Raw genomic sequence first — 25,152 nt, forward strand, 5'->3', positions numbered from 1 at the left:
TCCGGCCACAGCCGATGGTGTTATAAGTGTAATAAAATGCTCACAGCCCAGTGTTCATTTCTACACACAAACACAGCCCGCCACGGTACAGGGCTCGCACAAATGAAATCGACGCATGTCAATTGTGCATTAAATGTAGTGAATGTGCCCACAACCCAGTGCCCACAAACACTACCACGGTTTCTGTAAAACGAAACCAACACAAGTCTTCCTAGCCTCCTAGGAAATCGACGGATTTTCAGTCTCGCCGTGGCCAGACTTCCACAGAAATTTTCGCTCGTTCAGTTCCAGAAAATGTGACTGTTCCAGTGTATTTTGCAGTAAGCAAGCCAGTACCATGCCCGCTTGCCTGCACACAAATGCTGTTCCCACGGCGACCCAGATAAATCACATAAATGGTGTATTTTCTGGTATTCCGGCCACAGCCGATGGTGTTATGAGTGTATTGAAAATGCCTACAACCCAGGGCTCATTTCTACACACAAACACAGCCCGCAAAAATGCAGGGCTCGCACAAAAAAAATCGCCTCATGTCGATTGTGCACTAAATGTAGTGAATGTGCCTACGTCTCAGTGCCCACAAACACTACACACCACATGTCCCACGGGTTCTGTGAAAACGAAACCAACACGCATTCAGTCAGCTCAGGCCGACGATGTTTTTCAGTGCAGTAAATGTGCCCGCTGTCCTGCGCCCACATTCACTCACAGACATGTTAAGCCCCACGGGGCTCGCCCCGCTCTCTCTCCCTCAGCAAACTGCTATAAGGGTTTTGAGCGCGGCCAGGCTGCCCGCCGCGATCGGCGCGCCCCCCGCCTCACACACTGTAAACACAGTGTCTGCGTTACAGCACGCCAGAGCTCTCTTGCCATCACTATGTCTCGGCCAGAGCCCAGATCTCATTCTACCCCTAGCTATTCACGCGAAAGTGTGGGCACAGCTTCCTGGGGTATCAGAATGGGTGCTAAACACTATAAAAAGAGGCTATTCGCTACAGTTCGCTCGACGTCCCCGCCGTTATACGGCGCGCGTCGAGACGACGGTGGAAAACGAAGTATCTCATCTACTTCGAGCCGAGATAGCGAAACTACTGAGCAAAGGTGCTATAGAACCTTTATCTCAAGCTCAGAGCAAAGGGGGCCTACACAGCAGATATTTTCTGGTACCGAAAAAAGATGGAGGTCTCAGACCCATTTTAGATCTGCGACAGCTGAACAGAGCGCTTGTGAAGCGCCAGTTCAGAATGCTTACGACCAGGAAAATCCTCGCGCAAGTGCGCCACGGGGACTGGTTTATGTCAATAGATCTGAAAGACGCCTATTTCCAAATACAAATAGCGTCCCATCACAGGCGATTCTTGAGATTCGCTTTCGAGGGCCAGGCATATCAATACACAGTCCTGCCGTTCGGCCTGTCCCTAGCACCTTGTACATTCACGAAGTGCATGGACGCGGCGCTCGCACCCCTGAGACTTCAGGGCATGCGAGTCCTGAACTACTTGGACGATTGGCTGATTCTAGCTCGATCACGATCGGAGCTCATAGAACACAGGGCCGCATTACTCGAGCACCTCGAGGAGCTGGGCCTCACAGTCAATTGGGCGAAGAGCTCACTGTCTCCCAGTCAGAAAATGTCCTTTCTGGGAACAGTGATAGACTCGCTATCCATGACGGCACGCCTGTCACCAGAGCGCGGACTAAATACTCAGCGCGTCGCGAAATCCTTCCGCCACGGTTAGATAGTTCCGCTCAAAAGGTTTCAGAAAATGCTGGGGCTGATGGCCTCAGCGGCCTCTGTACTCCAGTGGGGCTTGCTTCGCATGCGCCCACTGCAGATGTGGCTGAAAGCGCGGGTTCCACCCAGGGCATGGACAGCGGGTCTGTTTCGCCTCAGGGTCAACCTACAGTGTGTTTCAGCTCTGGAACCTTGGAAAATAACCGACTGGTATCAGTCAGGTGTGAGTCTGGGGACCGCTTCGAGTGTGAAGGTGGTGTCTACGGACGCCTCCACCTCGGGGTGGGGAGCGCTGCTCGAGGGCAGACCGCTAGCTGGCCTGTGGTCAGAACGGGAAAAGCTCCTTCACATAAACTGCTTGGAGATGATAGCAGTCGACAAAGCGCTACGGCGTTTTTGTCCCCAGGTTACAGGCCACCACGTCTTGGTCCGGTCGGACAACATGTCAGTGGTGGCATACATAAATCGCCAGGGCGGCGTCAGGTCACGAAACCTTCACAGGCTGACGGAACGCCTCCTGGTCTGGGCTCAGCACGGCCTGCTCTCACTGAGAGCAGCGCACGTGCCTGGTCACCTGAATGTGGGACCAGACAGACTGTCCAGGAACAATGTTCCAGCAGGGGAATGGTCGCTGCACCCGCAGACGGTCCAGCTGCTGTGGAAAACGTTCGGCAGAGCACAGGTGGACCTATTCGCGTCCCACGAAAACGCTCATTGCCCGGAGTTTTTCTCGAAAAGCAAGGACGCGCTGGCTCATGTTTGGCCCCGCTGCCCCCTATATGCTTTTCCTCCTGTCTCGCTCCTGCCTCAGGTGTTGGAACGAATCAGGGAGAACGTTTGCCCAGTGCTGCTCGTAGCTCCGCTCTGGACAAACCAGATGTGGTTCCCTGCCCTGATGCAGCTGACCAGCACTGCCCCATGGCCTGTACCATTGAGGAGGGACCTCCTCTCTCAGGCGGAGGGCTCGATTTGGCACCCTCGCCCGGAGCTGTGGTCCCTGCACGCATGGGCCATCAACGGGTACCCGCTAGCCTCCCAGAAGGAGTGTTAAACACGATCACGCAGGCTAGAGCTCCGTCTACCAGGCGGCTCTACTCCTCGAAATGGTCTGTTTTCTCTGCATGGTGTCAAGCCCAGAGCTTTTCACCTGTGGAATGCGGGGTTTCGGAAGTGCTTCCTTCCTTCAAGAGCTACTGGATAAGGGCAGGACCCCGTCCACGCTCAAAGTATATGTGGCGGCCATAGCAACGTTTGCAAAACCGGTGTCTGGCCAGTCGCTGGGGAAAAACGACTTAGTCGTGCGTTTCCTTAGGGGAGCTCGGAGGCTAAACCCTCCCAGGCCCCCTTCAGTCCCGACGTGGGACCTTTCCACGGTCCTGGAGGCCATGAAAGGCGCCCCGTTCGAGCCAATCCAGCTGGTGGACATGAAACACCTGTCGTTCAAAACAGTGTTTCTCATGGCTCTCGCTTCAGTGAAGCGCATAGGGGACTTGCAGGCGCTTTCAGTAAGCGCGTCGTGTATGGAGTTTGGGCCTAATGACTCGAAGGTCATTCTCAAACCTAAGCACGGGTATGTCCCGAAATCCCTCAATACACCGTTTAGGGCCCAGGTAATTTCCCTGTCCGCCCTTCCGGTTCTCAGTGAGGAGGAGGACGCGAGTCTCCTTTGCCCCGTCAGGGCATTGAGAGCTTATGTGTCACGCTCGTCTGTTTTCAGACAGACGGAGCAGCTTTTCGTTTTGTTTGGCGGGCGTTCCAAGGGACTCGCCGCCTCAAAACAGAGCCTATCCAGATGGATAGTGGATGCCATTGCGCTCGCTTACTCTGCAAAGGGCCTACAGTGCCCCTTGGGTGTCAGAGCGCACTCCACGAGAGGCGTGGCCTCTTCGTGGGCTTGGTCGAGCGGGGTTTCCCTGCAAGATATCTGTACGGCCGCGGGCTGGGCCTCGCCGTCTACATTTATAAAATACTATAACCTGGAGGTACCCGCCTTACAAGCTAAGCTTTTGGCGGTCTAAAATTCAGTGCTATCTGCCCCGCTGTGCGGCCCAGATGCTGAGTTTACTGCAGCCCCATGAGTGTTGACACACGTATGGCCACCCAGATCAGGCTGAAAGCTTTCACCCTGGCTGCGCGTTTTATTGTCATATGATAGCCCCGCTGGGTGCTTTTTTATAGGGAATGACGCTTCCAGCCTCTCTTCCTCCACTCTATGTGAGTTTATGGTGATTATGCACTACATGAGCCCTGGGCTTCGGCCCTTGGGACTTTGGTGTTTGATCCCTGTACGCACGGCGTGTTGCATTGTGTTCCCCTAGCGTAAGCTATTACGCAGTACGAGAGATACTCTCGTAAGAGAACGTACTCGGTTACTAACGTAACCTCGGTTCTCTCTAGAGAGGGAACGAGTACTGCGTATCTTGCCGTGCTTGGAATACGCTCTGGTTCGCTTCAGCGATAAAAACCAGCTTGTACCAGCCTAACGAGCATATTTATAGGGTGAGACCACGCCCTTTCTGGCGGGACGTGACGATATGGGCGCGAATTGCCCCCATTGGTCATTACGTCACGCAGAGTCTCTCTCGATAGGCTGCTGCATTTGCCGCAAGAGCAACCAATAGGCGCGCGAGCTGTTTCGCCTATGTCTGCTTGCTGCTGCAAAGCGTTTTACATTAATAAAAAATTAAGGATAATTTTTGGCTTCAATATCTCGTGGAAAAGAGTTTTTCCCCTAGCGTAAAGCTATTACGCAGTACTCGTTCCCTCTCTAGAGAGAACCGAGGTTACGTTAGTAACCGAGTACGTTATCTGTGCTGTTGCCCAGTAACTCCAGTTGGAATTTTCACCCCAAAATGGCGGCCGCGCAACCTAGTGGCTGTTACCAGAAAAGCATTGGAGTTAATTGTTCTTCTATACTCTTTGGTCTAACTTCACAATCAACATATGCCTACAGTTTAATTTTAATAAATAAAGTATGTAGTCCTATCTATAGGCTAAATATAAAATTAAATTGAATAGGCTATATAAATAAATTGATAGTCCTGCTGGGTTTTCGTAATTATTCCAGATAATAAAACAAATAAACAATTATTGATAGGCCTACTTGTTAAAAGGGCTTTGTGTGTTTCATTTATTGGGTTATCTACTGTCAATTATAGAAAACAAGAATGAACGAATTAATTAAAACAAATTTAATTAATTAATAAATAATAATATTGACGCACATGCTTTTCTGTCTCATTATTGCAACCTCTCTCTCTCTCTCTCTCTCTCTCTCTCTCTCTCTCTCTCTCTCTCTCTCTCTCTCTCTCTCTCTCTCTCTCTCTCTCTCTCTCTCTCTCTCTCTCTCTCTAATAACGGCATTAATAACCGCATAAAGCCGGGACACACTGACTAAGGCCAGTTATGAATGTAATTTGATACTTATGACTGATCTTGCCCAAACGCGTGTTCAGCGCGTTCAGTTTGTAGCCTATTCACAGTCTGTGTTTAAGACCTGCTACAGTCGATGGAAACAGTCAGTCTTCGAATGTTTCAGCAAGTCGTGTGTCCCCATCATTAGTCTGCTATCAGTGGCTCAAACCTCCGTTACTAACTCTAAAATGACGTTTTGGAATTGGCAACGGAGGCATGGATTAGATGCGTAAGAAATTAGTCCTACATACAAGAGCGTTTTAATGACTAAAACTGCATCATCTGAACAATGTTTTGAGGTGTGGCAACTGTAGTATACGCGGAATAATTGACTTCAGGCCGTTGAATTATTAGAAAAATAATGCACACCCGAGGTGTAACGGCCAAAATATATTTTATGTTTGGATAAAGGATTTTAGAGTTAATACCGACTTGTTTGATTTTTTTTTCATCCAATAAATTGTACATTGTTTTTTTTCTTCTTCTTGTTACCATTTAGTATTTCCATGGTTAAGACCTTTTTTTTTTTGGAAGCATTCTGTTTTTAATATAAAATGCATAGTAACCAATATGATCAATACCACTGCACATATCATTCTATATTGCTTTCAGAAAGCATTCTGGAATCTTTTTCCCACTGGAAAAGGTAGGCTATTGAACGTGTATTGTAGCCTAGACTGCATACTACAAAGTTTAAACAGTAGCCTACACTCACTGCAAAACAGCGGCACGTTGAGAATAGGCGGATCCAGTGATCTTTGTTCCCCAAAGTTTGGTCATATGATGGATCTTTATTTCCCTACATTTGCTCAACTGTTCCATTACGGACTGCGCTGCACTAAAATAAGCGGAGATCCTTTTGCTCACGGTTTCTTCTTCGAAAGAATTTTAATAGCCTAAGTTTTGTTGTCTCGAGAAAGAATGGAGATACCTGTCTTGGATTTCAGTGTCTACGAACTGGGAAAGGGCAATGAATCGGATGTTGACTTGGAAAAGTTAAGTAAAGAATTGAGAAAGGCCTTTACCGAAGTGGGATTTGTTTATTTGAAAAACACGGGCATAAATCAGGAAGAGGTTTGTGATTTTTTTTTTAAACATTCTTGTTACTTAAGAGACGTTCTATTTTGTTTGTAGCGGATTATTTCTCTATTATTTCTCTGTTCACTGTTTTAGGTGGAAAAAGTCATGCATGTTTCAAAGAAGTTCTTCTGTTTGCCAGAAGACATGAAGAAGCCTTTCAGCAGGGGAAGTTTCTCATGTAATGTAAACCATGGCTGGGTTTCGGTAGAAACTGAAAGGCACGTCAGTCTCAACATTCAGAAGCATTACTGTAAAACTCACGAATTATGGACAAACATTTTAATTGTTTTAAATCCTGTCATTGCACAGTCTGAATCCTCGCCGTCCCGGTGATCTGAAGGAGGCGTATAATATAACATCTTTGAGCGGGGATAACGTAAATAGCCTACCAATTTCTTCTCATCTCTTCTTCTTTCTGTCTCTCAAAGATTGACAAAGGCTACACATCGTTATAAGTATAAGTTTTTCGAGTCAAAAGTTCAACAAAAGCTGTGTTTTTTTTTTTTTTTTAGAAGTAGGCGGTGTCCGAAATCACATGCCGTTTCTCAATACCGGCAAACTTCGGACCTGCGTCCTCTGTAGTTCGGACTTGCCACTTTCGACTGAGAAGAACGAACTCCCGAGGACGAGAGTCCGCGAGTCCGTTTTTTCTGCAAATGGAACAGCGGCGTTCTTGATCGCGTCACTCAGCTCGCTCTGGCTACTCGGTTATCTCTTTATATATTTTAGGCAACAATAAAACGAAATATGTTATAAAACACCACTCTGCCTCTTTTTATTAAAAAACAAACAAAACTTTAACATATTAATAGCCACACAAATTTGGTTCAGGCAACGCGTAGGCTACATTGATTATCTTCATTGCATATATTTATAACAACACGAAATATAAAACACAACCCTGCTCCTTTTCTTTTGATTTAAAACTGACATTTAACAAACAGAGACAGGGTTGTGTCATTTTATTTTATTATTATACATGTAGGCTACATACAGTGAAGAGAATGTAGGCTAGCCTATATTTTAAAATATATAAAATTATATTACGCAACCCTGTCTCTTTTTGTTAAATGTCAGTTTTAATGATCAATAATATCCAGTATAAAAGTATAAGAAGCCAATAGCCATACAATAAAAAATAAAGCAAACAATTCAGTCGTTAATAGGCTACAAAGTTAAAGTTAATGCCTAAATAAGTTATGAAACTTCACTTTGACCTCAGCCAAACCGATTTGCCATAGAACAAACAGATTAATGAGACCAAAGATCGACTTACACAAGACAAATTATATCTCATGTTTAACCACTAGACCAGAGCCATAGAGAGAAAGAGTTGTGACACTCCATAGATACAGACGGTTGGTCTGGGAACGCCCCCGGGAACGCCCCGTCACGTGATGTGAATTTACCCCGTGGGGGAAAAATTGCCTTGGCGCTCATTGAAATACACGCGACAATCATGCAGAAAAGTTGTTGTGTAGTTTTCTGTACTGCCAATATAAACAAAAATTATACATTGATCCTATTGCAGTTAATTTTGCAATGTATCGTTGCCTGTCGGCAGGCGTCAATGCCTTGCAATAAGACATTTTTGTCATTCAAATACACACGACGTTCGCGGTGTTTTCCCCCACGCCGACCACGCCCCCCAACTATTACTAGTTGCCGACTGTATGTATGGGAACTTTGGAATGCGGAAGTAACGCGTGTTGTGGAGCAGCCAATAGTTCCAAACACTGATAGTTCCAGCATTGAACCCCATTCATTTTCAGTGCTTCCGAAGTACGCTCGCTGGTAAATTAATTAAATTACTGTATTTTTACTTTTACACACATTAGCCGACCTCTCGTGAATGTAGTCTGTAGTTATATTTTATGTAGCCAGTTTTAGTAAATGTTTATTGGAAGATAATAGGTTAATTGCAGCTATAGCTTACTTGACCAACACTTCACTAACGTTTGCTGAGTCATTCCACGAAACCGGTCGAGTCCCTCTGACCTTTTTAAGTGTATTTTACCTATTGGGTCACCAAAATCTATTATTAAAAGCTTTTTGTATCAATTGAAATGTCTCCTTTAATAGAGTTTAAAAATAATGACAAACATTTTATCTTTATATTAGAAATTATCTTGTTTTTTCAGTTGACACCACCTATTTTGTCATGTCCCTCATGGCCTTCTATGAAAGTGTACTTGGAATATGAATAATACAATTAGAAAAAAAGTCCATACATTTTGCCATTCCCATGAATATCTATCTGTGCTTTTTTGCTGGTAATGTTTTTTTTTAAATAAATTCATTATTATTCATTAAAATCACATTATTTAGTTCCGTACCTCAGTAATCCCTCAACCCCGTTTCACACATCATTCTCCCCCATAAAAATAATGAACAGATCCTTATGTGACATCATCAACAACAGGAAGTGACATCATAGAAGTCTTCTGAACAACATTGTGTGCAGACACAGGCAAGTTACCAACTACTTTTATAACTATAACTTATTTAGAATTGTGATATTGTGGTTGTCAAGCTCAACGACTCAACCCCGTTACATCAAATAAAGATAGAATTCTATTACTTGTGAAAATGATCTTTGTTATTTCAAAAGCATACATGATTTCTTAATATCATGCATTCCATGTGCTCTCCTGTTATTCACTACATATCGAGCAGTGGCCATTTTTAGCAAAAAATCACAACCCCGTCACACTCAACCCTGTTACTTCTTTGCCACGAAGCATGCGCACATGTAAAAAAAAACCACACACAAACAGTGTGAAAAAACAACTACTCATATGTTAAGCTGTATTTGTCTCTTCAACCCCGTTACCATCTTCAACCCTGTTACCCTAGTCTCAACCCCGTCACACCTACATTTTTATGATTTTTTTTTAACGTTTATGAAAAAGTAAATTATTGTTTGTTGAACTCAGTCTAAAATGTTCAGAGCAATCATAAGAATACTGATTTTAATTCAAATTCTGAAGTTAAGCCACATCTTTGATCAAAAATGATGAGGTTGCTGTCACAAAAAGTGCCCATTTCAGGCTTTAGTATAGCATAAGTGTGAAATATGTACATTTTACATTTGCAATTACTGAATTAGTGTGAGGGACATCTGACTAATAGGAAAATGTTGATTTCATTACAAATATATTTTATAATTATATTCAGAGAGCTCCCATATTGTCCATAACGGGGTTGAAGACTAATAGCGCCCATATCTTATAATTACCAATAATAAAAAGTATTTAATGCCTGAGGTGGGAAAATATGTTTTTCTGGAAGTTAAATATGTCATTAATGTTGTGGGGTGTTCAGAAAAGAAATACATGTTGGTAAAAAATCCAAAAATGTGTAACTCCAAATCGTACCGGTTTCGTGGAATGACTCAGCTAACTTACGGTAACTAATATATAATATTTTTAATAATATTTTATATATGCCTATATATAATATTATATACACAATTAATTTATTTAAATGGGTTAGGGTTATGCATATAATGTGCTTATATGTATGTAGTAGACATGAAAGAGTTAATGTTTTTTATTGTCACGTGATCCTAGTGGCGGGTCACGGGATTACGTGGGAATGTGAATATTAGTCACCTGTTCACTGATTAAGTTAGGTGAGAGGGGGTGAGCAGGGCCGATGTATTCTTTGTTGACCACTGAACTTTGTACCATCAAGAAACATCAGCCAGCAATAAAGGATTGCTAGTAAAAGATAATTTGCCTCATCGATGTCAGCGGACACGCCAAACGGTTCACATCGCACCACGGAGGATAGGATTCTGCACAATTACAACAAGGAAAGGAATTCTAAAGCCACCGCGGAAGTTGAAACGCCAGCGAAACTTGATCAGCAAAGCTCAGAAGAGAAGCAAGCAAACAATCACCGCATAGGTAAGCCTGTTGGGCTTTGTTCTAATCAGCTGTGCAGTATTGGATTGCGCGCAGATTGAATTGTGTTCGTCGCTATCTATCCATTGGGGATGATCGCACGGTTGTGTTATTGTTTGTTGTTTGGCTTCAGTGGAGTTTGCACAGAGCTCTGGTGTTTAAAGCTTATCGTTGGCGATCCGTTTGTGTCGAAAAGTAATGTCGCGATGTTGACGGCGTTTGTTTGCGTGTTGCTGACGCTGTGATGTTGGAGGATTTGAATGAATATATGAACATTGTTGAGTTGTGAGAAAACAAACATGAGTGAAGTGAGTGTTGATGACGTCACTGGCTTTGAAATGGATTGCGGTAAAAGAGAAACTAAACTTACTGCAAAGGCCTTGGCGAATAAAATTGAAAGTTTGCAAATGAAACGAAAATCAAATGTAAACAAAATTAAGAGCCAGATACCAGAGATTAAAAATCTGATGAAAAGAAAGGAAAATACCTCCCAGATGCAAATTCAGTTTAAAACTCATGTTCAGCTTTGTGAAAATGCCAGCAAGATGCATGACATGGCGATTCCTTTACTTCCTAAAGATGAACAGGAAAAACAAAATGAATGGTTTTGGAGTATTATGAAATACAGCAACACATTTAAAGAAGTGATTTCAACATTTGTTGAGTGAACCAGAAGGATCATTGGAGAATGTTATGTCTGTTTAGTCTTGTGCTGGTGCAATGCAGGAAGAGTTTCCCAATCCTCAAGTGATAGATCATGCATCATTTTTACAAGATGACATCAAACCAACTGACAGTGTATCAAATGTGGGGAAAATTCAAAGCTCAACAACAGAAAAGAGATCTGTGGCATCATCTACTTCTTCTGTAAGTCTCAAAGCAGAGGCTGCATGGCAGCATTAAGGGCACAACAAAAATTCTTGAAGGATAAGCATGAGCTGGAGGATCAAGAGGAACAGTTACGGAAAAAGAAAGAACAACTTAATTTGTTCTAACTTTAGTATAGCATAATAAGTTATAGCAACTAAAATTGTTAACTTAATTCATTGAACCCGTTCTTCTGTACTGTGCCACCTGCTATTTCACTATGCTTTCACTCACTGATAGAAACAAGCTTCTTAAAATCACTAACACTTCCTCAAAAATAAGAGGCCTTCCCACACCCAATTTGCCGGCTCTCATTGACGCTGCTATCATTCGCAGAGCAAACACCATCATAAAAAAAATCAGAGCCACCCGCTTAACTCATGTTTCACCCTTCTTCCCTCAGGTCGTAGATAGCTACCCCATAAAAAAATCACGGCTAGGGAGGAGCTTTGTAATTTCCGCCATAAGGGCGTTGAATTCACAGAAAGCCTAATTTATGTGTACAATGTGTATAAGTGTATGTTATGAGTGTTGAATGTTGCTCCTGGTACAGCCTGTGGAAACAAATTTCCTCTATTGAGGACAATAAAGAATGAATATGAATAATTTGCATGGAGAAATTACAATTCAAATTTTCCAAATTGAATGTTTTGAAATCTCAGAGTGTGTCAAGCAGTAAATCTGACCGTTCAGGAAGGAAACATTCCAATTTAGAGAATGAACAAAAGAAAACACAAAGTTTTAATGCCAGTGCTAAATCATTTGTTCCTCCAATGCTTCTAAGAGAAAAAAGATCAAGGCATGAGTAAATGGAATCAGGTGCAAGGCCTAAAGAGACAATTGTACAACAACCGGTATTCTTACAGCCTCATCTAGTGAAACAACACCCATCTAGATGCCAAACAGTGGAACAGAGATCACAAGGAAATGTATTAAATTCCCATGATGAATCCAACGATGGAGAGCAAAATAACATATTGGGAATAATGAGAAAGCAAAATGAAATAACAACACTATTGTTAAAACAGCAATGTTTATCATCCTTGCCCAAGAAAGATCTTAACGTGTTTGATGGTGATCCATTACAGTATCATGCATTCATGAGAGCTTTCAAAAATAGCGTTGAAAGTAAGACAGATAACGACAGTGATTGCCTGTATTACCTTGAACAGTATACTGTCGGTTTTCCAAGGGATTTGATACAGAGTTGTCAGCATATTGATCCACAAAGAGGATACATTAGAGCCAAAACTTTGTTGCAGGAACATTTTGGCAATGAACAGAAGGTTGCATCTGCTTATATTAATAAAGCTCTTTCATGGCCTCAAATTAAAGCTGAAGATGTGAATGCTTTGTAAGAATTCAGTCTTTTTCTTAGAGGCTGTGGTAACGTCATGGAGGAAGTGCAGTATATGTATGATCTGGACATGCCTGCTAATATGATGATAATCATAAAGAAATTGCCCTACAGACTCCGGGATAAATGGAGAACAGTGCGTCTATGTCTTTCTTGTAGTTCACAAGCCAGAGTTCCCTTCATTGATATTGTTCACTTTTTAGAACATCAAGTCAAAGTTGTAACCGACCCAGTATTTGGAAACATGCAGGATGTTCCTGTAGCAACTAATAAAGATGCGAAGAGACCAAAATCACAATTTCGGCCTGGAATAAAAGGAACCAGCTTTACTACCACAGTGGTCGCTGCGAGCAAAGAAAATGAATCCGAAAATACAGCAAAGAAAAAGGTTGGATTTGATATGAAAGAATGTTTCTGCTGTAGAGGTGCACACACATTGGGTATGTGTCCTCAGTTGAGAAAACAATCCCAAAAAGAGAAGTTTGGCTTCTTGAAAGAAAGTGGAATTTGTTTTGGGTGTTTGTGTATTGGCCACATCAGCAAAGAGTGCAAAAACCGTCTTTATTGTGATATTTGTGGTCTTAGACATCCTACTTTGCTGCATATCGTTCCCAAAGTAAAGGGAACCGATAGATCAAGGCCAAAAAAGGCAGCAAAATTGTCACCACTTTTTTAGATCAAGGGAGCACTGCTGTGTTTTGTACGGAGAGTTTAATGAGAAGACTCAACCTCACAGGGAACAAAGTGCGCATACTTCTACGAACTATGGGGCAAGAAAAGGTTGTAAGTAGTCATGTTTTATCTGGACTGGAGGTAGCTGGCTTGAATGGTCACAACTTTTGTGAATTACGTCAAGTTTATACACAGGAAAGTATGCCTGTTCATAAAGGGAATATACCAAGAGGAAGAGATCTTCACAGATGGCCTCATTTAAAGTGTTCATTTACCTGAGATTGAGGCAGGGATTGAGCTGCTGATAGGGACAAATGTTCCCAAAGCTTTGGAACCATTAGAGGTAATCCGCAGCGTAAATGATGGACCCTATGCAATCAGGACAATGTTGGGATGGACTGTGAATGGCCCACTCTCTGGAGACAGCGATAACCAAATGGATTGTGCTCAGCCAGAAGTCACTGTCAACAGAATTTCAGTATAAATTTGGAAGACTTATGGCAACAGCAGTTTAAAACAGACTTCCCAGAATGTAGCCAATATGAACAAACTGGCTATTCAAAAGATCAAAAATTCATGGAAATGGTGACACATTCTGTCAAACTTGTTGATGGGCATTATGAAATTGGTTTACCTCTGAGAAAGAGAGTTCAAATGCCAAACAATCAAAAAGTTGTGGAGCAACGTGCCTTTCATCTAAAGAAGAGACTTCAAAAAGATTCAGGTTTTTTTGCTGACTATAAAGCCTTTGTGAAGGATATGGTCTCCAAAGGTTATGCAGAGCAAGTACCTGCAGAGGATATGACACGCAGTGATGGAAAGATCTGGTACATCCCACATCATGGTGTCTACCATCCAGGGTTTCCGTTGTCCGGTAATTACCGGACATTGGCCGGGAAAAAAATGAAATGTCCGCCAAAATTAAATCTCTCCGGTCAAATTGTCCAATTAAAATTGCGTAATAATCCCGCCCCCTAACACAATATGAATTTGAGAATAAGCCTAAAATGTATAAAGCAAAAATACACCGACCTTTTATAGGAACAGGCTCTACCTTAGAAAGTTATTAAATAACATCGCATGCTGCATTTCAAATAAAGCGCACGCCGCTGTAATATAGACCTAAACAACGAACGATTGAGTGAGACGTTTCAAATATGGCCAGGTCCATTGATATTATTGATAAAGTTGATAAATTGATAAAGTTGACGATGCAGACTCGCCATCTTCGCAGTAGTGAACGCGCCTATAGAGAGAAGTGTGCACGCGCCGACGCCTCCGTGTCCTGATTAGCCTATTAGCCTATATATTGTCCACTATATTTGCTTCATATTTATTAATCCAGTCAAATTTGTTGATGAAACATTGATTAAAATTAATATACAATTTATACAAAACGAAATTTTCAAGCAAAAATAATATTCGAAGATCGCTGGGTTGATTATTATTCGAAAATCGCACCCCTCCACCACATGCACGCACACATGCATTAGGCTACACCCCAGAGCATGTGAGCAAAGCAGAGCGGTGTGACGCTTATTATAAGTAAAAAAATTTAAATATAAGTTTCATATTTATAAAAAATATAATGTTATTCTTTTTTTTATTTCATCTATGTTGATTAGGCTATATAAAAAGGGAACCGCATGAGATGAGTAAGATAGGATCATAAGATTACCAATAGGCCTATATCGGAAAACATTTGGAATTGGTCAGACATGATTTTGACCAGTTATTTAGTTTTGTTTTGTAGAATGCCTTTCTTTAAAGTTTATTTCGTTTTGTATAAATTGTATCTTCATTTTAATCAATGTTTCATCAACAAATTTGCCTGAATTAATAAATAAGAATTTATTCATATGAAGTGTGCATTTCTCTCTCTAGGCGCGTTCACTACTGCGAAGAAGATGTCGAGTCTGCATCGTCAACTTTATCAATTTATCAGCAATTTAAATGTTTCATGCATAATCATTACTTTCGCCGGTTCTTTGTGGCAAGCTTTATTTCAGGTGTTGCGTGATATCTCTGCGCCCAAGTAGCAGTGCTTCGCCTGTGTAGAGTCTCCGCAACGGCTATAGATTGAAACGCGCGCCCGAGTGAAGATTGCGCAACTCGCGCAGCGCGTCGTCCATGCAACTGATAGCAGCGGACACGAGCGCTCAGCTTGATTTAAAAAACAACTGATTTTAGCGCTAGATCTCTTATTTAATAGCGAACTAAATGAATGATCTACTAGTTAACTGGAGATTTTTTATTTATTTGTGTTAGGTACATCCGTGCCTCAATGTTTCAAAAAGTGAATGTGTGTGAAACCATAGTAAAAAACAATTGGTGTTGATTGACGCCAATCGGACGTTCATGGTTTTTTCCGTCTATTTGAAAGTTAGGCTAATATAATAACATGTAGCATTCTATAAGGCCTGATTATGTCATTTTTTAAGTTATATAGCCTGCCTCCAGTTTTCCTCAACTTGACTAATTAAGAGGCGATATTTGACCGGCATATCATCAAAATGTCCGTTTACCGAAACCTCTGCCGGTCACTTTGACCGGCACCATTTTTTTCTAGCGGAAACTCTGCTACCATCCTACTAAGAAAAAATCCGTGTGGTATTTGATTGTGGAGCAAGTTTTCAGCGAACATCACTTAATGCTCAACTCTTGCAAGGACCAGACCTTACCAACTCACTCATTGGGGTGATAAGATTCCGAAAGGAACCAGTGGTGATCATGGCAGATGTTGAATCAATGTTCCATCAAGTAAGAGTGCCAGCTGATGATGTTGATTTGTTAAGGTTTCTTTGGTGGCCAGATGGGGACTTTAGGATGCGGGTACACCTCTTTGGAGCAACATCATCTCCTAGCTGCGCAAACTTTGCACTTAGGAAATGTGCACAAGATCATAAAAAGCAGTTCAACATTCCTTTTATGTTGATGATTGTTTGGTTTCAGTTACTTCAGTTGAACAAGCGATAACTTTTTACCAGGAGCTTGTATCCATATGTGCCAAGGGTGGATTTAGGCTCACAAAATGGATGAGCAACAGGCGTCAAGTGCTAGACGCAATACCGGAGGATCAAAGAGCAAAGACAGTGAAAGACTTGAGTATGGATTGGGATTCTCCATCAGTTAAGAGAGTGTTGGGAGTGCAGTGGTGCATTCAGTCTGACGTATTCAAGTTCAAGATTGCAACCAAAGACAGACCTCTGACCAGAAGAGGAATCCTATCCATGATTGGTTCCATCTACGATCCGTTAGGAATTGTGAGTCCTGTAGTGTTGTCTGCAAAAAAAATCTTGCAAGATACCTGCAAAGGAGATTCAGGATGGGATGATGTCTTGCCTGAATTGGTTATTAAAAAATGGACCACATGGCTGCAAGAACTTCACCATCTGGACAGTTTTGTGCTTCCCAGATGTTTAAAACCTCCCAACTTTGGTGACATCACAAATGCACAGTTGCATCATTTTTCTGATGCGAGCCAGGATGGATATGGAACTGTGACATACTTGCTTACACAACATGCATTCTCAAGTACATTGTGCTTTTATCATGGGAAAATCAAGAGTAGCACCAATAGGCTCTATGCACAGCTGCACTACTTCCTGAACTTCAGGCAGCTCCTTTGTTTCCTGTCTGCCATTATTGGACAAACTGATTAGTTCAGGTGTGCCTGACTAATGGCCACTTGTCAGGCACACCTGAACTAATCAGTTTGTCCCCGCCCCCCCAAAAGTGCCGGGGCGTGTGCTTACGATTGATTCAGCGAGAGTGGGGGCGGGGCCTTGATTTCGCGGCTTTACTTCCTGCTCACGACTGCGCATGACTGGTCCCGAAAACGCTACTGTGCAGACTCAAGTTCCAATATGTCAGCGCCATATCGGGACACTGGCGGCTTCAGTTCTCTCCAATGGAAAAGAGCGAAGGGGCGTTGTCCATCTTTTTTTTACAGTCTATGGTCGCACTCAGGGCAGTTGCAGGAAGCGCATATGTGCCGGTCTCCCCCGACGAGCGGGCCTCTACACGAGGCACAGGTGATGCGAGCCATTTGGAACAACGCCTCGGAAATTTGCTCTTAAAATTATTTTCTGTTGAAAACCAGATTTTTTCCACAAAAATCTATTTTTCCCTAAAAATAAGTCTGGAAAATGTGGGGGTCGTCTTATATTCAGGGTCGTCTTATATTCGGGTATATACGGTATTTATATTTTATGTTGGTTGGAATTCTGAACGGACTGCAGACCTCTTTGCGTGAACAACGAAGGGAGGCCAATGACTGAATCGGAATTTATAAGCAAGATCACGGGAATCAATAGCCTAATACAGCCCAGTTGTGCTAAAATAAATATCATGAGACGTCCATCATCAGATGAATGACATGGAAAAGTTAAGTTAGAGCCGCTAAAGCCAGTGCTACTACCCACGCGAACATGAACACTGAGCTTTTCCCTCCAAAAATATAGCCTAAAACTTATCTAAGTTGTCACCCTGCCTCTCCAAATGCAAAACTGACATTAACAAAATGCAATAACTGCTTAAAAATTACTTGTGTGTGTGTGTTTTATTTTATATTTACCGTTTAATAATGCAATCGCTGCTGTCTGTCCATAGAAGAAGAACATGACAGCCCGCGTATGTTTTGGAACGATTGGGGCTTACATTAACCACGTGACAGCCGTCGCGGCGGCATCAAAGCGTGTCGCAACTCTTTCTCTCTATGGCTCTGCACTAGACTAGAGACATCAGAGCCAGCGGCAAACATCATAAGGACTAGCCGAGGAAAAGCTGTTCCAGTCGGGGTTAATGAGCGTTAAACTCCAAAACGTCAGATACATTTTTCAAATAGGCGCTATCTTTATAAATAAACCACAGATTTGAGCTTTAAAAAACTACATTCTCGCCTGAAACACTCTTAAAATTACATTTCGTGACACAATAACAGTATTTTTATATTACGCGGGTTTTCTCCTTTGTTATTGCTTATTGATGCTTGCTGGTTGGTGCGATATGCAGTCTGGGAGACCTGGCTGTCTCAAGTCCGCACAAGCACAAGTCACCTTTCGATGCATCCTCGGTAAAGGGGATTACACATCCGGGGATTTGAACTGGACTTGGCTAGATGTGAACTAGGGCTGGCAATCGCTGGGTACTTCAGGATACGATACGAAATGCGATACATTGTTCACGATACCGATAATATCACGATATGGCGATACTGCAATAATCGGCATATTATCAGTAATAACTCACAATATATAATGTTTTAAGAAATACAATTTTTTTTTAATTAGGAAAATTAATCTCCATTTATTTTTTGAGATGAAACACAATAACAAAAACAACTTGTGTCTTATCAGCTGCAACAAAACAGTCACAGACACTATTTTAGTGTAACATTGCTGCAATCAGTCGTAATAAAAATGTTTACGCCGGGGTGTGTCGGCTTCGAGCCAGCACCAACCACGGCTTTCTCACAGAGCTCCGGGTGATGCCGCGTGAGGTGTCTGTACATGTGGTCGTGTTTCCCGTTTTGCGGACTTTTGCAAAGCCAGACATCCCAAGTCTCCCGGAAGTTCCGGGAGTCTCCCGCATAATGATAGCGTCTCCCTGATGCCTGCAAATTAGCTCAAATCTCCCGGAATCTAGAGCGCGCATGCGAGACAGAACAGCCTACTGCGCGCATAACATACATAGCACGGCAGAGAGGGAGAGAGCGAGAGACTTTGCGTGTGTGCCTCATGAAAGCTAGTCAAATCCAGTCAACTCGGATAATGAATAGAGCGTTTTATAACGGCTTTTAAGATCGATACTTGGCAAGAGCGCATCGAGAATCGATCGCGGGAGTAAATATCGTGAGATATCGCCATATCGATATTTTGGCGCACCCCTAATGTGAACTTTGAACAAGAGTACAGAAGTACCGAGGCGAAACTCTGTTGCAGTTTTGACAACAATAGGGACTTTAAGCAACAGCTGCTGATGGAACGGCAACGGCAGCCGGAAGTAAACGGTTAACTGCCGTAGCTAAAGAATGCAAAAATCACTAAGCAACAGTAAAGAGTATGGCATAGGGGATAATCTAATCATTTGACAAAAAACAAATAAAGAAAGTGATTTTAAAAAGCAGGAAAGGGTTGCTTTGGGCATTTATTGATACATAAAAAATTGCAATGCCACATACCATAAAACATAACATTAACTTTCTTAATCTTTCACGTAGTAGCGACTACGCCAAATCAGCTGTTCTCCCGTTGTAGACGGTTACAGTAGAACGTCGCGAAGTAGCAGTTGTGCAGTGAGTGCAGAGAAGTTGTGTGTGACAAGGAAAAGTGCAAAAACACTCTTGTATACATGGCTATCTCTTAACAAACAAGGATAAAGAAGTATCTTTTAAACTTTTTAAACGGGGGATTATGTGCATCATTGGGGTATTTGAAGTATACCTTTTTGGAATTTTCAGTGTGAACACACTAACGTTACTCACACTAGTTATACTTCAAAATGCCATTGAATAGTGCATAAGTACACAGATTGGGATGATTTTTTCTTTGCAACCTCTAAAAACGTATGATCTGTATAGTTTCAATATGTGTTGTATGAATGTAATCTGAACATACTACCAGTACATTCGCCACATTGTCATTGTCATGTGACTTACCAGCATCCCTTTAATACCATTCACTAATCCTCTCCCATGGCCTCATGAGATAGTAAAGGGTCCATATGTCATCCAGAACCTTTTGCTTACTCTTTTATGAGTACTGTGAATTTGGACATACTACTCTTGTCACTATACAGTAGGGGAGTATGCAATTTCAGATGCAGCCTTGGTTTTGTGTGTTCGTTTCATATTAATCCCAAAAAGGACAACATGATGGTATTTTTACACACACAAAAAAACATAATGATATGGGAGGGACAAATATATTTAGTGTTGTTAACATTAAGAAAATATATCCCTAATATTCGTGATTGTAAACTTAATAATCCTCCATTCTCAATGTGCTCAGAAGTGGCCTTCAGAAGTAGATGATTTTCGAGATGTCCATGTATCATTTTTCCTGCGCTGTAAGGATCTCTCTCTCCGAGTGCTCCGACTGATGGCTCTTGGGTTGGAACTGGAACCAGAAGTCTTCCTCAACGCACATAAGCAAATTGGAAGTAAGTACAAGTATGCACTACTTCTTCCCCCTAGTGCAGGGGTCGGCAACCCAAAATGTTGAAAGAGCCATATTGGACCCCAAAAAAAAAAAAAAAATCTGTCTGGAGCCGCAAAAATTAAAAGCTTTATATAAGCCTTATAATGAAGGCAACACATGCTGTAGCCTAAGTGATATATTAGCTTTATTAGTATCAAAACGATAAGTCGGCTACAAATTAGAGCTTAGATCGGGCCCAAAAAAAATCAAGCCCGGCCCGACACATTAAACGTAATTATGAGCCCGAGCCTGATTTTAACCCGACCATTTTTTAATGCGTGGGTCGTTATAACTGACGTTCTCGACTTTCTTTCTCCCGCCCGCAACATTTATGTTTTGTCCCGCTCCCGCCCACAAATAGACTTTTTTCTGTACCTCCAAATACTTTCAAGTTAGCCTATACGTGTCGCCACCATACATCCTCCTGATAAATTATAAAGCATTAAAACACAAACCACTGTTAATTTAACATAAAAGCAAGCAGTTTACTGCGTGCATGGTTTGCCATGACTGAATGCGCGCAAAGTGCGCTCTCTTAATAATTCCTAAAAAGCTGACAGTTCATCGCGATCTCACACATCTGTTATTATCAATGGAGCTGACTGCACAATGAATCTTTCATAATATCCACACTTTGTTCGTTATAATTAGAGGATTTGCCAGCATACAGAATTCAGCACTGAACAAAAACGTCAGTTTTGAGCGGTGAGGGGAGTCTATCTTAAATGCTTCTGATTGGCCATTGCGTTCAAGAAATCAACACATGTCTGTGATTGGCTACATCGCTCAATGCTGCAAACACGTTATTAATAGAAATTCTGGCCTGTAAATCGTTTCTATTTTGTTTTAGTAGAGTGAGTGCATTACCGCACGCGCCCGCGCTCGCACTCGCCCATCAAATCTAGTTCCGCGCCGCACTCTATTGCGTTGGGAGTGCTCAGCTATCTTTCTCTTTTTCCCCTTGGGGTCCATGGCCCATGACACACCCGCCGGTTTGTTTGTTTGTTTGTCAGCCACCGGTCTAGCATCACGCCGATCTGACAGACACGTGTGTCACAGTCTATGACGTAAATTCTTTATTGACAGAAATGTTGAAATTAAATATTTATTATACACATTTTTACAACGTTGAAAAACTAAGAATATTTGTCATGTTTTTCCTCCTACAGAAATTACATTAAAACAAAAAATATTTTTTCCATTTTCAAATTTTTGAAAAAGCTCAAGGGAGCCACTAGGGCGGCGCTTAAGAGCCGCATGCAGCTCTAGAGCCGCGGGTTGCCGACCTATGCCCTAGTGAGTCAATGGCTCAGAAACACCTTTTATGCTGTGGTTTGTTTTAAGGTGATGTGAATGCAACCACACTCCGGTCTCTGTACTACCCTCCGGTGAACAGCACATGTGTGAAGGAAAATCAGCTGCGCTGTGGTGAACACTCGGATTATGGGAGCATCACTCTGCTCTTCCAAAGCCCAGAGAGTGGATTGCAGGTGAAAATAAATATATCTATATATATTTTTTACCATGTTTGGTACTTTCCTGTTATACGGACCCCACCATATACCATTTCAGAACTATAGTCATCCCTGATTGGTCTTAACCCTAGTGACGGGTAGGTTTAGGGGCGGGGTTAGGGGTAGGCCATCGTGGGGTTCGGATAACAGGAAAGTACCCCATGTTTAATGTTGTCCTCTATCATTACGGATGCATGTGACTGTGTGTTTGGCTCTGCATGTCTCTGTGTGTTCTCCAGGTTCTGAACCGGGCTGGTGAATACGTTTCGGCTCCAAGCATTCCTGGAACAGTTCTGATTAACATAGCAGACCTGATGCAAAGGTGGACCAGTGATGTGTACGTGTCTGCGGTACGTTTCTTAACTTTATAAGGCATTTCATTTAATAGAGTGCAACAGTCGGGTTCCGGAAGTAAAAACTCCCAATTTTCTCCATAGGGAAATTGATTTTTGACGATAACCTACTGTTATTCACCTTTAAAAGTAGGGTAGGCAATTTCAGAGCGGCTAGCAATAGATAGGCTAGCTTTGAAAGCACAAGATCCAAGATCAAGCAGCGCTGACGTGGAAACCAGGAGAAACATTGTGCCATGAATGAACTAGGCTTTAAGTCTACAGATCAGCAACATTCACCATGGATTTAATGTAGCAACACTAACTGTAACCATGGAAGTTTGGCAGGAATAGTAAGATGCTTTCAAGTGTGTCGTACATCTTTTTCCAGCACTTCAAAACAAAAATATTATCATTTTTAAATGTTATTTTTAACGTGATGACCAAAACATTATTTGTTCATCCTTCAAAGATTACCCTCATTTATAAAATAAAAAATTGTAAAGTGTTGGACTGCTAAAACTAATATAATTAGTTGTTTGCCTTAATAATGTGAATACATAAATAAAAACAGTGGTATAATATTAAACCTTGTCTTAAAAAAAAGGTTATAAAAATGTCAATAATGATCGATACCGAACGATATGAAACATTATATCGTGATACATTTTTAGGGCTAGATCGCACAGCCCTAGTCCTGAGAATTCCACAGAAGATATATGTACATGTTTAAATAAAAATGGTTTCTCTCAGGATGAGAAGAGTTTTAACCAGTATAACAAAATGTGTTATAAAAAATATTGCCTACCTTTAGCCTGGCAAGCCAGACCTACATCAAGATGTTAGGTCTTGGAACTCACAATTGGCATACCTCAATCCAAGGGGCGGGATAAACGGTGTCTTTCAATATTCCTCGGATAGCGCTACAGCCAACCAGAGCAACGAACGGCTGTGGCTGAGTGAGTCCCATGCGTTTTCCCACCAGCGGAGCTAGTTGATAAATTAAACTTTTGCCGTATCCGATCGTCAAAACTCCGAACACATCTTCCTTTTTTTAAGAATGACTTAAGTGACATTCTCTAAACTCCAAGTCCTCCAGAGGCCAAATCCGATTCGACAGACCGCTGTTCGCCAGCAGCATCTTCTTTGTTTTCAAGTAAGGTTATCAGGGAAATTCCCTATGGAAATCACGCGGAACCGTCACAACTCTGCCGTCATTGTTAAGCACGCCCACCAACTTTATACACGATGTGATTGGCCTGACCAGAGTTTGTTTTTTCCAGCTCGAAAAGCCAACGGAGAGTTGCTAGACTACACTTTGCTGCAAAATAATTTTTGCTGCCGCTAGGGTGCGTCTAGATTTCTAGGCTAGCCTACCTTACCTTTAAAGACAGACCTTTCGTGAGCTATGAGGTTGTTAATTGATGGTATATGTTTTTGTTGAAGCAATCTTTACCATATTCACTTAATTTCTTATTTCTAAAATAATTGTTTAAAAGTGGATTTCTTGGTGGAAAACTACATTACCCATGATGCTGTATAGAAAATGACACACAGAGCTCTGCAGAAGATAATGTTCACTCCTATGAACACCATGAATAAAGGAATCGAGTCGGTCTCCCTCAATATATATTTAATTCATAACTTCAAAGGCAGGCCTTGTCTGGCCCAACAAATTATATTTTCTTTATCAGGTTAATCTCAAATTTTAATATTTGAAATAAAATTATAAAATATTGCAAACCATAATAAATGTATCCAAAATAATTGATTGTCAATTTAATATACCCAATAAGCCACACAATAAAGTATAGAAAAAAAATTAAGAGGATATTTAACATAATGTGTTTAAAATATCTACTGCAGAAGAATGGTGGTTTGGTTCATGGCTTAAAACGATTTAATGAAGATTTTCCCTATTGGAAAAAAAAAAATCCGGAATCAACTCCGCTGAAAAAGTAGGCAGGCACTAATGCACTCTATTGCACTGGCAAATGCTTGTTTAAAGGGGTGGTTGATTATGATTTCACTTTTCTAACTTTAGTTAGTGTGTAATGTTGCTGTTTGAGCATAAACAACATCTACAAAGTTGCAACATTCAAAGCAAAGAGAGATATTTGCTTTTAAAGAAATCGTTTTTTTAAGGACTACAACAAACGGCTGGTAGGGACTACATGACATTCCTCCCGGGATAGTGACATCACCAATCCTAGAATTTACATTAAACCCCGCCCCCGGGAACATGCAGTCCATATTGAGAAGAGGAAGAGTTGTTGTAGAAGAGCACATTTGTGACTTCAAGCTCAAGCTGTCGCATCCATCTTTTAACATGCAATACAGTACGCAACACAAATGCAATATCATGTCACCCTGTAGGCATCTTACAACAGCTCATTTGCATTTAAAGGGACACACACGAAACGACACGTTTTTACCGACCTTCAAAAAGGGACAACTTTAACATGCTGTAAAGAATTGGGATATTGAGCTAAAACGTATTTTGAGCTAAAACGTCACATACACACTCGGGACAACAGAGACTTATTTTACATATTGTAAAAAGGGGCATTATACCACCCCTTTAACTTTTCTATTCTAAACCCTTCAGGCTCACAGGGTTTTGATGCCCCCTGCAGGAGACTCCAGCACACGCCAGTCTTTGGCTTTCTTTGTACACCCTGATGATGAAGCCATCATTTCATGCTGCGATGGATCCGATAAATATCCTCCTGTTAATTCATTTGATTACCTTTTATCAAGGTTCAATGATACCTATGGCAAAAAACAGGCTCTGGTTTAAGTGGAAGTTTACAATTGAATATAAAAAACAAAGTGGTAATAATCATCAAAGCACATAATTGGTGGAGCTGAGATAATTTAATTATATTTTAAAGAAATGTACAGCACAGTCACTTTTTACTCTCACAAAGAAAACTCAAACAAGCCAAAATTGCCTCATGAATGCACTATTTTATGATTAATTGAATTTCTGTAAAAATAAATTGTCACTTGTGATTTTTTTTTTTTTTAAATCACAGGTGTTGCAGTAGTAATTCATCAATTTTAAGAAACTT

At 41.6% G+C, this 25,152-nt stretch overlaps 1 protein-coding gene across 1 annotated transcript; it reads left to right on the forward strand.

Annotated features, from left to right (window-relative positions):
• Window positions 1–6,070: 6,070 nt before the first annotated feature.
• LOC130089090 (uncharacterized) lies at window positions 6,071–25,080 on the forward strand. The gene is made up of 7 exons (XM_056256183.1): window positions 6,071–6,223; window positions 6,323–6,447; window positions 6,539–6,605; window positions 20,044–20,194; window positions 21,577–21,722; window positions 21,986–22,096; window positions 24,687–25,080. Exons 1-7 carry the CDS (start codon window positions 6,071–6,073, stop codon window positions 24,876–24,878), a joined length of 945 nt encoding a protein of 314 aa, XP_056112158.1. The 3' UTR covers window positions 24,879–25,080.
• The last annotated feature ends 72 nt before the right edge of the window (window positions 25,081–25,152 follow it).

The sequence above is a fragment of the Rhinichthys klamathensis genome, unplaced genomic scaffold (genome assembly GCF_029890125.1).
Source record: "Rhinichthys klamathensis goyatoka isolate OS25496 unplaced genomic scaffold, OSU_Roscu_1.1 h1tg000005l_1, whole genome shotgun sequence".
Classification (NCBI taxonomy): Eukaryota; Metazoa; Chordata; class Actinopteri; order Cypriniformes; family Leuciscidae; genus Rhinichthys; species Rhinichthys klamathensis.